Source organism: Boleophthalmus pectinirostris, unplaced genomic scaffold, assembly GCF_026225935.1.
Source record: "Boleophthalmus pectinirostris isolate CB_2022bp ecotype Guang Dong unplaced genomic scaffold, ASM2622593v1 HiC_scaffold_15, whole genome shotgun sequence".
NCBI lineage: Eukaryota > Metazoa > Chordata > Actinopteri > Gobiiformes > Gobiidae > Boleophthalmus > Boleophthalmus pectinirostris.
Genome location: NW_026571070.1, coordinates 14293393 through 14309245, shown reverse-complemented (window position 1 = coordinate 14309245; position 15853 = coordinate 14293393). Strand labels below are relative to the sequence as shown.

Here is a 15853-nt window from a genome sequence, read left to right as displayed (position 1 = left end):
CCATCGTGTTTATTTCCCCACTACATTTTCACTGAAGATGTCCATGTAAGGCAAGGCAAGGCAAGTTTATTTGTATAGCACAATTCGTACACAAAGTAATTCAAAGTGCTTTACAGAATAAGAAATACATTAAAATCATAATAAAAAGAAATCAAAACATAATCATGAAGATTAAAATTAAAAAAAGAGAGACATAAATTGGAGAGAAGAGTGCGGAATGAAAACCTTTCAGTTATATGCACAGTTAAACAGAAATGTTTTGAGCCTGGATTTAAACAGCGTCACAGAAGAGTCTGTCTCACATGTTCAGGAAGACTGTTCCAGGTTTTAGCTGCATGAACCTGAAACGCTGACTCCCCTTGTTTAGTCCTGACTCTGGGCACCAACAGGAGGCCGGTCCCTGAGGTCCTCAGAGTGCGAGATGGTTCATATGACACTAACATGTCACAGATGTACTTTGGTGCTCGGCCATGGAGAGACTTGTACACAAGCAGAGCTGCTTTAAAGTCTATTCTCTGAGGCACAGGAAGCCAGTGCAGAGACCTGAGCACAGGACTTATGTGCTCATACTTCCTAGTTCGAGTAAGGACCCGAGCTGCAGCATTCTGGATGTTCTGCAGTTGTCTCACAGCTCGTTTGGAGAGACCAGTGAGCAGACCATTACAGTAGTCTAATCTACTGGAGACAAACGCATGGATAAGTTTCTCCAAGTCTACTTTAGACAGTAAATCTTTGATTTTTGCTATGTTTTTTAGATGGTAAAAGGCTGCAGATGTTATTGATTTGATGTGACTGTTAAAGTTCAAGTCTGAGTCCATTATTACCCCTAGATTTCTTGCCTGATTTGAAGGTTTTAGAGAGAGAGACTGGAGGTGACTGCTGACACTGTCCCTTTGTTTCTGTGGACCAAAGAATATGACTTCAGTCTTGTCAGAGTTTAGCTGGAGAAAGTTGTTTTGCATCCACACACTGATCTGTTGGATGCAGTGACCAAGTGAGTCCACTGGTCCATAGTCTCCTGCTGCCAGAGAGACGTAGATCTGAGTGTCGTCTGCATAATTGTGGTAGGACACGTTATTGCTGCTTATTAACTGGCCTAATGGCAGCATGTAGAGATTGAACAACAGGGGGCCCAGGATTGACCCCTGAGGCACCCCACAGGTCAGGGCCATGTGATCTGAGACACAGTTTCCAATTTCAACAAAAATACTTCCTGTCTTCTAGATAGGACTTGAACCAGTTTAGTACAGTACCAGAGATGCCCACCCAGTCCTCTAGTCTCTGTAAGAGGATCCCATGATCAACAGTGTCAAAAGCAGCACTCAGATCTAACAGGATCAAGACTGAGACTTTGCCTGCATCAGTGTTCAGGCGGATGTCATTTGTCACCTTGATAAGAGCAGTCTCAGTGCTGTGGTGGGCTCTAAAACCTGACTGGAAAACATCAAAGGAGTTGTTCATTTGGAGAAAGTTCGTAAGCTGTTGGTAAACAGCTTTTTCAAGGACTTTGCCAAAAAACGGCAGATTTGAGATGGGTCGGAAATTGTTCAGTACTGTGGCATCAAGACTGCTCTTCTTTAGGAGAGGCTTAATGACCGCAGTTTTCAATGCGTTTGGGAATGTTCCAGATTGAAGTGACATGTTAACTATGTGAGTGAGTGGTGAAAGTAAACTGTTGAGGACAGACTTTAGAAATCTAGTGGGTAACATGTCCAGGCAGCAAGTAGATGAACTCAGACTGGTAACGATCTCTAAAACAGTTTTGTCAGTTACAGGTGCAAAGTGATTCAGCTCTAAGTGTCTCTGTGGCTGCATGCTTGTTATTTGTGTTGTGGAATTGATGGCATTTTTGATGCCCTGAACTTTGTCATTAAAGAAAACTGCAAACTCATTACATTTAGATGTGGAAATTAGTTCTAGTGGCAGTGGAGCTGGAGGGTTTGTTAATCTGTTCACTGTTGCAAACAGGACACGAGAGTTGTTACTGCAATTACCAATAATGTCCGAAAAATACTTCTCTCTTGTTTTACTCAAAGTGTAGTTGTACATATGCATTGTTCCTCTGTAAATCTCATAATGAACCTGGAGGTTTGACTTGCGCCATTTCCGCTCAGCCTTCCGGCACTCCCTTTTCTGTGCTCTAACTGAGTCATCATTCCTCCACGGAGCTTTTTGCCTATCTTTAACCATTTTAACCTTTATCGGGGCGATGGCATCCAGAACATTCAAAACACTCAAAGTCACAGAGTTCAACACATCATCAACATTAGAACATGAGGCAATTTCAAAATTTATCATTTCCATGAACAGTGCACCTGTGTTATCATTTATGTGTCTCCTTCGAACAACTGTAGGAGCAGCCGGTGGTTTGGGAATAACAGACAGGTCAAAGAAGACACAGAAATGATCAGACAGAGCAACATCAACCACATTGACATTTGAAATATTTACACCCTTTGTAATGAGCAGGTCCAGAGTGTGTCCTCTCTTGTGAGTAAATGTAATGCACTGAATTATTGTTCTGAGCAGAATCTCCCAGCGAACAGGACTGTGTCAGTGGTAATGTGTTTGATGAAGAAAATGAAAGGGTGATCTGCGTTGAAAGTGGCTCGTGGAGGAGGTATATACATTAATGAGCATTTTAACATCATATACGCTGCTGTAGCAGCAGCCGCCTCTGTTCCTGCTTCATTCACATCAACAACAGCTCTGTGGACGGCCTGGGACAGCATCAGGTCTTTGGCAGGTGACATTCCTACACGGATCAATAAAAGAACATCATGAATGCTCAAAACATGTTTTTTTCATACAATAACACACACAAGTGTATTTGATCAAGAAACAATACATTATCTTTATGGCACTAAAAGTTATTTTGTTTCTTAAAACTACAACCCTCTATTTCAAGAAAACATCCGGGGGCCAGTATTTCAACACACTGAGTTCAGATCAAAATGATCAATATTTCCAAATCCCTGGATTCTGATCCATGGAGCCGATTTCTATCCAGATATTTATACATTTTGCTGGATTGGATCAAAATGATCCTGATCCTGATGGAGATTTCCAAATCCATCACTCCCATCAAGGGCTCAAAGACAGGAAACGGGAAGCATTTCACTTAAATAAGGAGGATCTTGGTGGATTTGTATCATTAATGGTAGAAATACCATGATTATTTTTAAGTCTAGTTGGTTAAAATCAGTTATTATGTTATGTTGTTTAACTAATTGCCACAGAGCTGTACAAGAAATGTGCAACACTGAATTAACTAGTTCATCTTGAGTCTGTTATGATATCAGAAAAATCAAGCACTCTTTAGGTTAGTAATGGGCCTCCTCACCAGAGAAGTCACATTTGCAGTGGTCAAATGCGTCCTCCATGCCCATGGTCTTCAGGACCTCATTCAGCTCGTAGTTCTGCTCAATCCTGAATCGAGGAAGTCTCAGATCCACCTCATACAGGGTCATTTTGTCTCGGCGGGTCCACTCCACAAAGGACTTGTAGGTCAGTCGCTGCTCCAGCTGAACACAGATGTTTAGTCAGTGACTGAAAAGCATTTTTAGAGTTACTGCTACTAGAGCTGTTGAACCAAAGCTAAAATGACAATAGATGGACAGTGTTCTTTGGGATCTAAAGACTCAGCGCTACTTTCTATACAAAGTGTTTGTACAGAAACTGGTAAAGCAGTATTTCAGTATTCTGCACAGATATCCTGCAACAATAAACAAAATGACCAGAAAGTAACAAAACTGATTCCAGTAGATCGGTTTAAAATTAGAGGTATAGTTTAACTTTTAGCTAATAATTTCTTGTAATTGTCTAAATGCCTGCATCTAATTGTCTAATTGTATGCGTATGTACAGTTTGATTTCTCCTGTGTCTTGGCCAGGACTCTTGAAAAACAGAACTTTCCATGTTAAATAAAGGTCATTTATTTATTTATTTAGGGCTTATATAATTGAAACCATGACTACTGCAAATAGGTATTGTGTCAAAATGAACCAGTAGCATAAGTATAGTCTTGAAAGATTTTTGGGACTCGGTTAAAAGTCTATGTACACATTTTTTTAATTTATTGAATTTGGGGATGTGTAAAACTTGCCTGGTAAATGCACAATGATACAGTATCTCTGCATTGTTTCTACTGTAGTGTTTTGGGTATTTTGGATCCCAGTCAAATGTAAAACGTATATTGTACCAAAGCTGCAAAATTACCTGATGATAAACGTAAAAAAGAAATAAACTATTTTTCAGAAGATTTTATACCTTGCACAGTACAGATGCACAGCAGAAAATCTGAGCCTCGTTATCATGATGGAGAAATATTTATTTATTTTTGTACAACCCTAGTAGTAGCAGTGGCAGGAGTAAAAGTGGTAGTTGTACTTACCTTCTCCAGACCTGTAGTACTGTCCTTTATGTCATTAGGTAAAAAAATGAGCATGCTTAGCTCACATGTATAAAACATCTCTATCACCTGTAAAAGAGCATAGTTTGATAGTTACAGTCTCATTGTTTAGGACTTGTTATATTGTGTGGTTCATTTACTTGCCTGGCAGCTGATTTCCTTAACTTTCCTTAACATGAAGTCCCCTGACTGGTGCATCATCTTCACTGTCTGAGTTTGACGCTGTAAATGAGAGAAATACAAAAGGAATATTGAAGGTTCGATACTAAGACAATTCCACAACATTGTAACATTTTTGACATGTGTTAACTAACTAACGAAGTTGAAATGACTAGAATAATCACATATATTATCACTGGTAAGCTATCCAAGTCCCAGACCTTCTGTTTATAGTCTTGACTGACCGTAAAATCTGTTACAAAAATCGACTAAAATGTAAATTTAACATAAGCATTACAGAACACTGATCAAAGGACTAAACCAGGACCAAATCAGGACTAAATATTGAAATTGAATTGAATGAGATTATTATATAAGTAAAGTAGGAGGTATCTATAGCACCACCCATTACAACATTTATAATATGTACAATATTATATCTTTATTTATTCCTGATGATGCAGTACATAAGTAAAGTATATCTATAGCACCACCCATTACAACATTTATAATATTGTACATTTATTCATTTCTGATGATGCAATACAGTCTTAAAACCAATGCAGAGTAACTTTTACTCAAATAACTGGTTTAAACCAAATTCAAATTTGAGAACAAACAGTGCTCAAGCACTGTTTGTTCTCAATAATATTCATACAATTAAATAAACAATACATTTTTTTTTTAGCTTTTGCACTTGAAAAATGCACTTGACTTGATGCACTTTTATGTTAGCTGGACACGTTACAGAAAGGTTACATTTCGCTTTTAATGATAAAGCAAACAATATGTAACAGTCTAATTTAATACATTTAATACTACTACTACCTTGTTAAGTCTAAATTTCGCATCCCGTGTCTTCTTTTTTTCAAACTGCTTCTCCCAGTCGGCTTTCAAATAGATGGCATTCACCAGCACACTAACTTTGCTGCACTGTCCACAGTATCTTTGCCCAGAAGATTCATTAATTTTACCTGGGAACAAGCACCAGCAGTAGCAGTAGTAGCAGTAGCATTAGATGCTGTAATAACTGGTAATAAAAACATAATTATAAAAAACAGTAAGAATTACCCTGTGTCTGCTCCTCCACCCAGCGGTTCATTTGGATTCGTGCTTCTTCTGCTTTTTTGATGAAGTCCACAGTCTCTAGCTCTGCATTATAGAATTCTCTGGTCCCTTCAAGAAACATCTAAAATGACAAATAAAATAAAATGCTTTCTCAAATGTCCGGCACATTGCAGTAGTTTGTAACTGCCAAATTCAGCTATAGAAATTTCTATAATGTCAATATGATTGCCATTTGACTGATGTAAAACTATGATTAATATTTACCACAGACATTATCTCGCCAAACTAAGTATAAGTAAAAAATAAACACCCATAATAACCGTTCACCTACTACTAACCCAGAGGTTGAGGGTTAAATCCCACTACCAGCACTTCATTGCTCTTGGGCAAGACACTTCCAACTTCTGTGAATGGTTGATAGTTGTTGGTGTCAGTGGGTAAGGTGAGATAAACTCACTGACTAAATTTGACTTCATACTGGCAGTACTGAACGGTAACCTCATATCATGGGATTTTAACCAACTAAGAAGTGCAGCATGTGCAGTTCAAAGGACACAAACAAGGGACTGTCGGATTGTGTGAAATTAACTGTTTGTTTTTCCCATATCCATGGAAACTAGCTAAGAAGCTGACTATGGACATTTGAGATGCTACAGGCTTTTCCCACCATATGTGGCTGCAAATGTGACAGAACACCTTCCAGAGGAAATACTCTCAGGCCTTCCAGAGCAAATACTTTGGGGAATGAACACAACAGACTGTTGGGATTGTGTGAAATTAACACTGTTTTTCCTGTATCAATGGAGATTGTACAAGAGGCTAGTTAAGGAGGTAGCTATGGGCATTTGAGATGCTCCAGGCTTTTTACACCATATGAGGCAGCAAATGTGACAGAAGACTTTCCACTGGAAATACTTTGGTGTTTCGATCGGTGGTGATGGGCCATTCCCTCGGAGTGGAGTAAAAGTGAGGCCTTTCCTGTTGTGTTCATCCTGAACACTGCTGTGACAACTGCAGGAGCTAGTGTTCAGTGAAGACAATATAGACATACCTCTATAAACTCGTAGGACTGTTCTCCGTACAGTCTGTTGGCAATACTGACAGCATATGATGGATCTGTTTTGTTTAATTCTTTCAACAGGGCAGCAAAACTGGAATGGACATCTTTACAATCTTTAGTTTTCAAGCACTGTGGGTGGACAGGAAACAGACAAATTAATGATAAGGACAGTGAAAAGCTTAAATACAATTTTCTGAATGGATGGAAATATGAATTGGAATCAAAGCAAGTAATAAGTAACAGACAGTAATTTAATTGAAACCACTGTAAGGCTATTAAGAACTTCTAAAATACATTTTCCGGTGCAGGTGAATTACTGTCTCCTTCATACACTACAACATTTTCAACACAAGAAATAAACATATTCATAGCATTTCTTAAAAAGGCCATTCATATTGGCAAAACCAGTGATGTTTTTTTTCACACTTGATGTGATTCTTCAACAAACAGACGTACGAACTTCAGCCTATTTTAGCATCAATATGGACAGTTTAGTTTGTGAAAAACGTGCAAAATGTGAGCGATCTATGCATTTGTGGAGAAGGAAGATGTCTGTGCTGTTGTGACGTTTCGACCAATCACAATTGAATAGTTGCCATGACGTTCCGCATTTTACAATCACTTTCAGCGAGAGCCGTCCCAGATTGATCATGTGTAGAACTCAAGTCAGGGTGCTACACATATACACAGTTTATCGTGAGCCAGGTTATGAAGTCCTACCTCTCTCATCTGATCTGCTGTCCTGCCTTTGGCCCCAAGTAGCACCATGGAGAGTGCTGCAGAGACGCTGAGAGGAGAGAAGGAAACATTGGAGCTTTTGTTTTGGTTTCCCAAAGATCTGAACAGATCCAGAGTAAAAGTGATGTTGGCTTTGGACAGATTCTCTTCTGCAGAGGAAATGAAAGAAACAATAAGTTACACAGCTTATTAATAACAAGACTGTTAAATGTTCCTTTTAAGACCACATTTAGCATCACTTGTCTGGCAAATCCAAAAGATGGTTGAATCATAACAGGTTAAGAAGTCCCTTAAAGTTTCATTTTCTGTGAGGTTGGAAAATTTGTCCCTTAGCAATTCCTTTAGAGCATATGGAAGGATTAGGATATGACACAATTCTCCTCTGCTGCTCCTCCTCCCGTGAGCACATCACCCCTGTCTTCAGAGATCTCCATTGTGTACAAGTCCCTCCATAACCTGGACCCCACCTACCTCTCTGAGCTCCTCCGCCACCACACCCCCACCACACCTGTTCCCTATGATCAGCTGACGTTTTGTACTGGGTGAAGCATCTCTGAGTGTCATGAAAAGTGCTATACAAATGTTGTATACTATTATCATTATTAAAATAAAGTGAATAGGGAAAATATAAATGTTGTAATAGCACTCTCAACAGTCAAATGAAACCTACTCATCCAGATTTGAAGTTCCTCCCCAAAACCTCACCACTGAATCAGGCTGGGAGATAATCCAGGACATCCTCTGTCTGCTCAAAACGCACTGTTGTTGCCAAATTATTCTTTTCTTTTAGGCTAGTCAAAAATTACTCAAGTAAGAGAACATTACTTTTGGATATTATTACTTCACTATGAAATGCTAAGTAGTGGTCCAAGAAAATGACCCAGAGTAACTGGAAGAGTAGGCCTATAATTGGATGTAAGCAACCATCTGTTTTATTTTAATTGGATGTAGGGCAAAGGCTCAATCCGGAGGACAAAACATTAAAGGTTGTATAGAGGATTTTCCAAGGAACGAGAAATCCAGCGACTGTTTGTCCTTTTTCAAATGTTGCGCATGCGTGAAACCACCCCCCCTCCCCTACAGCTCCCTACGTAGAAACGCCTCCTCCCGCCTCCTCCTTACGCCAGAAACAGGTTTGTTTACAGCCGGTGCGCTGCACATGACTTGTAAACAACTAACTACAGTGTTGGTTAGGCAAGGTGGAGAAGTGAGGAGCGGGGGGAGGGGGTGCGTGGACATTTCGTTCGCGGACAAGAAGTTAGGAGCAGGTAGAAGAGCGGAGCGGGGAGCGAGGAGAGGAGAGAGGAGAGGGGAGCAGTGCGCGGAGATTCTGTGCCCGGAGAAGTGAGGAGGAGGGGGAAGAGCGGAACGGGCAGCGGGGAGAGGAGCAGGAAAGGGTGCAGAGAAGGTTGCGCGGAGATTCAGTGCGAATGAACTAGCTACAACACGCAGCAGCAAGCGGACTCTTTCTTTGCCTTGAAAATTACGTTTTCAGACATAGGATATCGCATTCGTGTCCTGAAAAACGTTTGTCTAGCTCTTGGAAATAAAGTACGTTTTCATAATAAGCAGAAGTTACCTGTTGCTGAACCGTTGCATTGGTGGAGTAAACAGCGTCTGTGCGTCTTGCGTCTGTGGACTGCGTGACAGGCGTACGTAAACCATGTAACGGCGGCGCGCAGGCAGGTCAGTTACGCTAGAAATGTAGGGAGTTTGATTGACAGCCTATCAGCTAACAGATAACGAGGCAGTGTCGTTATCTATTGGCAAATGTTTAGCTGGCCCCACCACGTCCAGAGTTGATGAATTTTTATTCTCTTTTTTTTGGTCATTATAATTACAAGGCTACTGCACCTCTATAATGCTATCATTGACAATTTGAAACAAAAAAAAATTCTCCATACAACCTTTAAATAATGCACAAAATCTTTTATTTTCAAAGGATAGCCAACAAAATATAGGCCACATAGATTTGAAGATAAACGCAAAGAAGCACAAACGTTCAAATGTAGTAATGTCAACATAAGGCGTTTGTCACTCACTGTAGATTTACTCAATGGGAAGTAGAGGTGGGTGATATCTCGGTATTTTAAATATATCGAGATAGTTTTTAAACTCGATATGAATTCTGACATATCGCATATATTGATATAATGCTTATATTAAATTTTGATTTCGCCGCTTCGCTTGTTTACCTTCTCTGTCGTCGTCTCCGCGCGTGTCTCCTTCACTCCTCACTACCACCGTGAACGCCGAAAGTTGGTGCCAGTGAAAAGCTTCAAGCACCACGAACCTTTTCCACCATTTACAGACAAAACCATCAGCAGCACATCCTCATATTCCATCGAGTCGCGTCCTTTAGCCCGAAAGAAGCTAAACGAGCTGAGCTGCATGAGAAGTGCGCTGTTTATGCAAATGAGCCATGCCCTTAAGTTTCGTTTCTGTAAAATGTAAACACACGTGCGCAAAACTGCATTAAACACATTATTATCTCAAACGGGCTGATGTGGCTCGTAGTCGTTATGCTTTATATATTGTAAAGTTTAGTAATGTAAAGTCTATTTATGCAGAAGATTTTAATTAATAATCTGTTGCAGTGTAACTTGTACAATAGTGTTTGGAAACGTTGGGTTTGATCTGCAGTGGATTCTGGGAAACCTCATAGCTCCTTACTGCTGGATAGGAACATGGATCTGTTAAAATAAGGAACATCCTGAGCTTTTTCTGCTAAAGAAGCTCATGGTTATGGTTGTGATTATGGTGTGGATAACAGAGTTAATGCAAAGATGAGCTTGTGTTGAGTTGTTTTATTTATGAATGAAAATAAGGAAATGTGTATTATTTCTTTTATTTTACAGTTTAATTATTATTTATGTAATTAGGGTTTTTGTAATCTTAAATGTTCCTATATAGTGGAGCAGTTAAGGACCAAAATAGTTCGCTTTTATGGTACAAGCATGAAACTTTGTCACATTAGTAACACCCCCAGGACTAATTATTTCTGGATATGGAACCAAGTCTAATTTAAAACTGGAGCTGAAAACTGGACATGTCACAAAATGGACTACATTAAAACGAGACTGGCATAAAAAACACTGCATAATCCCTTTCTTACAGTCTAATTTGCTTAGTTATCCATTTTGTAATGTTGAACAACTATTTTTCATAAACTCCAAAGCATTAAGGGGGTCACATGACCGTTTTCCTCTAGAATGTAAGGGTTGTTTGGGTTCCCTCTGGTTGAAATTCATGTTAATACAATACTTTATCTTTCAAAGCCATATTTTTAGGGGTTTTGATAACAAAAAGCATTTAACCATCTCTAAAGATCTGTAAGTGCCATATCATACTTCATAATAATAATTAAATGCTGCATGTAAGCGAGGCTTAACCCCAAACGCTTAACAGAGATTTACCTTAAATCATTAAACTTATTCAAAGTGCTCTTAAGTACAGCTGCCTCCACATTGGCATGAATCTGTACATGCCAAATTTGCCATTGCACATGTGCATCACCCAGCACAGGCGACTCTGCATCCACACTTGATAAGTTCATAGCATGAGTCCTTTGCTGGGGAGTGTGGTCCATAACAGTAACCAGTGACTGGGTCACACTTCTATCCCCAGTCTGCAGGGCTGGGGAGATATGGTGTCTTAAAATACTACAATTCTTAATGGTGCATTATAACTTTTCTGGTGGGGGGTCCACAACCTGCTTCTTTCATGAAGTTATAACTTTGGCTGGAATGTTCCACTGTATGGCATTAAACATATCAGTGTTTATTCTGTTAAGGACTGAAAATAAAATGTAGACATTTAGCAGGTCTCTTGACTGTCACCAGGGAGATGGATTAGGTCAATGTCATACAGTGAAAGCAAAACGATAACACATCTCCATGGAGACAAGCACGTATTTTACCTTCCACTGGAAATGTTACACTGTGCATCTTTAAAGACGTTAAATTGCATTGTCCTTTTACATAGCCTGTACCTCTCACATTAAGGGCAGAAAAAAAAACATTATTTCACCAGTTTAAGCTGTTTTTTTTTTTTTTTAACTTTAATTTTAAAATTTGAAGCTAAAATATAGTAAATATTGAAGGCTGTACCAAGTGGTGAAGTTTCTTGAGTGCATCACATGTGCATATTAAACATTGACTTTATATATTTGTTTGACTATTACACATTGTGTTAATGTTCAACCACTGAAATCTTATGTACGTTTAAAGGTACCACAATGTGAACTATGTATGCTTTTAAGGTAATCTTTGTGCAGGGTTGTGTCCTTTTAAGGAAATCCATTGTTAAGCAGCAGCAGCAGTGGAGATGGTTCGGCCTGGTGCGAATCCAAACAAACTGGCTGTGATTTACATTTGGCTGCTGTCATCCCCCCTGACCCTGAAAGGAATGCAGAGAAACTCCAAGGAAGTTTAAAGGCGTTATCTGTTCAACATATTATTTGCATATTCATATGGATGTCTATAAAATCAGATTTGAGGTATTCAGAGGCGTCCAGATTTGCCAGATTTAAGACCTGTGTAGTCGTAGGCCGTCAGGGGTAGTGATCTGACCCAGAGCTCTGTATTAGAATTGTACTGAATAGGGAATAAATTCCTTTTGCTTTTAATCGACCGATTCCAGTTGTTATTTTTGGGAGAACACGCCTAATAATATGTGATGATCTTAATAATGGGTTTATATCTTTATTACAATCCATATCTCACTGTAGTACACAGAGCCTCCTCTTTAGATGAGATCATAATCTGAACATCTGCAGATCATTCCAGATTGAGAGATCGCAATGACAATACGACGCCATCTTAAAACCTGGTCGAATCTCGCCTTAATTTGGTCATAATCCCAAATCACCATCTCCACAATTTCAAAAGGTGTTCTCAGTCTGGTGTGGGATTACTGGAACGAGAAGTCCTCCACTGCTGTTGTCATTATTGTTATTATGACACTGTGATGTGTTTTGGGGGGGTAAATTCATTTGGTAAGTAAGTCTTAATTTATATAGAGCTTTTCACAGACACATGTCACAAAGACGCTTAACAGAGCTTTATTCATTCACTCCGTACCCAGTGATGGTAAACTACTATAGTGGCCAGAGCTGCCTTGAGGCAGACTGACAGAAGTGTGCGGCTGCCAGCCTATCTGCGCCATCGGTCCCTCCGACCACCAACATCACTCACGCACACACCACTTTCATACTAGGCAATGTGGGTGAAGTGCCTTGCCTAAGGACACAACTGGTGCCCCATTGTGACACCTGATTTTCCCAGTGTCTCCCATCCAAGTACTAACTAGCCCCAGTCTTGTTTAGCTTCTGAGATCTGACAGGATCAGACTTTGACAAGCCGGTATGGCCACTTATGGCCACACTTGGTGATGGTTGTGGTTTATTTGTGGCACACGCCAGATTTAAATCCATCACCGTGACCCCTTAAAAGACAATGGAATAGCAAATGTTTCTTATCCAACATTATTATTATGGTAAGGATAATCAAATGCAAGGTCATTTACACACACTGGCAATTTGAATATTAATGCATAAAGATTTTTTTAGGTATAAATTTGTTAGTAGTATTAATGATGTGCTATGTAACTTTTCTGCTGGGAGCGATAATGGCAATGTTACAGTATATTGTTCTTCAGTATGGCATTAAACTTGTCTGTCTTATTGGAAACAAGCCAGTGGTGCAACCAGGCCATGTTTACAGGTCAGATCTATGGAGAGGTGACCCCACTCATAATAAGAATTCATGTTTAGTAGTTTTTATATATGCGTACTTTATACTTTTACTCAAGTTTTGCAGTAGTACTTGTAGTTGAGTAGATGTTTTGTGTAACTGTACTTTTACTCTCAGATTTTCAATCGTCTTTTCACCATTTGAACCAAGAAACTAAAAGGAAGACTGAAGAGCTGATTTAACCAATGAATATACCGGTTAAAGAAAGAGGAGGAGGAGAGAGAGAAATGAAGATAGAAAAAATCAAACCTACCACCTTAAAGCAGGACTAAACACCTAAACTCCACCCACAAACACATTTCAAAAAGAGCTGATAAAATGAGTGGTACCTGGAGGACTAAAGAAGAGAGTGAAAGGAGAAAGGGGCGGGGCTAGGGGGTATGAAGAACAGTGTGATGGTCTAGCAGGCATCCACACTTCAAAGTCCCTCCATAGCCAGGGATTTGTAAACAAAAACACCTGGCTGTAATCAGGGTAGTCCTGTCTGATGTCACATAGTACTTGATACCACAGGAGCCACTTGGAGTTCACACACTCATTTTTACACATTTTTGACCAGATTATTTTGCATTTCTATTTTGCTCTAAAATTACCAAACAAGCAATAGAAACAGTAAATAACACTATTAAAGATGCACTGTGTAACAGGTGGGGTCCACCACCTGCTTGTTTCTATGGATATGTCATTGTTCTGCCTGAAATGTTCCACAGTGTGACATTAAACAGCTCTACTTTACATTTATTCAATTACAGGTGGTTTTATATCTCAAAAATACCTAGAAAAACAGGCTTTCTGACTGTGAGCGAGGTCACCTCTCCACAGACCTGACCTGGAACTTGGTCTGGTTTAGTCTCCATGGAGATTAATACCATACTGTGAAACATTCCAGATGAAGCAATAACATCTCCATGGAGACCAGAAACTTACACAATGCACCTTTAAAAAAACACCATTAGTTTAGTATCAAATATTTTTTTGTGATAAAATTTTTACTTTCACTTTAAAAACAGTATTGAAAACCACTTTGCAGAAACTAGTATCTTGACAATACATATTCTTCTTTATAACCAGTGTTGGGAAGGCCACTTTTAAAATGTATTCCCCTACAGATTACAGATTACATACCCAAAAATGTAGTTTGTAATGTAATCCATTAAATTACTTAAAGTGAGTAACGTAATCTGAATACTTTGGATTACTTGATTTGCTGTAGAAAAGCAAAGACTAGGAAATATTCACATAAGATGTTTTGTCTGATAAAAGACAATAAAAAAGTCCAGTCTTTAGTTAACCAGATTACAAATATTATTGACAGAAGAAGGAGAGACACGGTCCATGCAGCATGATTTAGTCCTGTTAAATCCTGTTTTAGTCCTGTTTTAGTCCTGGTTTTAGGCCTGGTTTTAGTCCTGGTTTAGTCCTGGTTTGGTCTTGGTTTAGACCTAGTTTAGACCTGGTTTAGTGTCCGGCAATGAGTGGAATTACCGGGGGGGGATATAGCCGGAAATGGGAAAACAGGAAATTACCGCCGTGTAATCCATTTATTTCAACAAACTAACTGTAATCCAATTACCACTCAGTGAAACAGTAACTGTAACCGAATACAGTTACTCATAATTTGTACTCTGATTACGTAACTCCGGTACATGTAATCGGTTACTCCCCAACACTGTTTATAACCTATATGTTAATTTAACATTATTTTCCAATAAAGGAGGTTTAAGCAGTAATTTAGCTCCCAGCCTTATTTCCATGTCAGCCATTTTGTGACATGTGCAGTACTCGGCTCCAGGGTCGACTCGGACTTGGTTCCATATCCACAAATGTTGGTCCTAGTGATGTTACTAATCTGGCAAGGTTTCATGCTTGTACCATGAAAGTGAACAATTGGGCACCTTTTTGGTCCTTAACAGTTCCACAAATATGAACTGCCGACCTCTTACACTTCAATAAAAAAATTTTTAAAAAAGACCTTGTGGAATTTGGCATATTTGTTTTTGCAGTTTTCAGTTTTAGGGGGTTATTTTTTCTTTAACATATATCGAGATATAGCAAAATATATCGAGATATATTTTTTGATCCATATATCGCCCAGCCCTAATGGAAAGCTATTTTATTTCAAACAATGTATTGTTCAAGTATGATTAAAACGGTCTGAAAGTATCTGAAAACAACTCTAAGAAGTCAAATATTGAAGTTACTGAGTAGACAAGAGTACACACCCACCTTCTGTTGTTGAAGGGCTGTCTACTGCTGCGCATTGACCAGAGGAGGTTTTGTCCTCTCCCTCGCAGCTCTTCGCTTGTCCCATTATTTAGGAGTTTGTCTTGGCACAAAAAGCTACAATGAGCGCGATGTTGTCTTCGTGACCTTAACTTTAGAAAGAGAGGTGGAGGTTTCCGCTGTTTTACTGGAAGTCATCCGCAGTACATTCGAGTCTGTTGCGGGAGATGAGCTTTTACAAAGAGGGGAAACACCGCCCCCGTGTCGTGGCCACAGCATGGGGCCACAGGCACGGTCAAACTTACGGGAGGGGGTGTTCAAATCACTGAATTTCCCAGTAACATAAATGATCAGGTTCCATATTTGGGAATTAAATTTATATACGGTAATATATTTCTTGGCAAAGTACAATCTAATTAATAAAAAAAACAACTCACATGC

The 15853-nt window shown here is 39.3% G+C and overlaps 1 protein-coding gene across 1 annotated transcript; it reads right to left on the bottom strand.

The window, feature by feature from the left end:
- Positions 1 to 46: 46 nt before the first annotated feature.
- LOC110171029 (leukocyte elastase inhibitor-like) lies at positions 47 to 15559 on the bottom strand. The gene is made up of 9 exons (XM_055151255.1): positions 15416 to 15559; positions 7419 to 7585; positions 6690 to 6827; positions 5642 to 5759; positions 5399 to 5544; positions 4556 to 4633; positions 4394 to 4480; positions 3344 to 3524; positions 47 to 2755 (listed from the first exon to the last, which is right to left on the bottom strand). The coding sequence occupies exons 1-9, from the start codon at positions 15498 to 15500 to the stop codon at positions 2514 to 2516; spliced, it is 1242 nt and encodes a 413-aa protein (XP_055007230.1). The 5' UTR covers positions 15501 to 15559; the 3' UTR covers positions 47 to 2513.
- Positions 15560 to 15853: the final 294 nt, after the last annotated feature.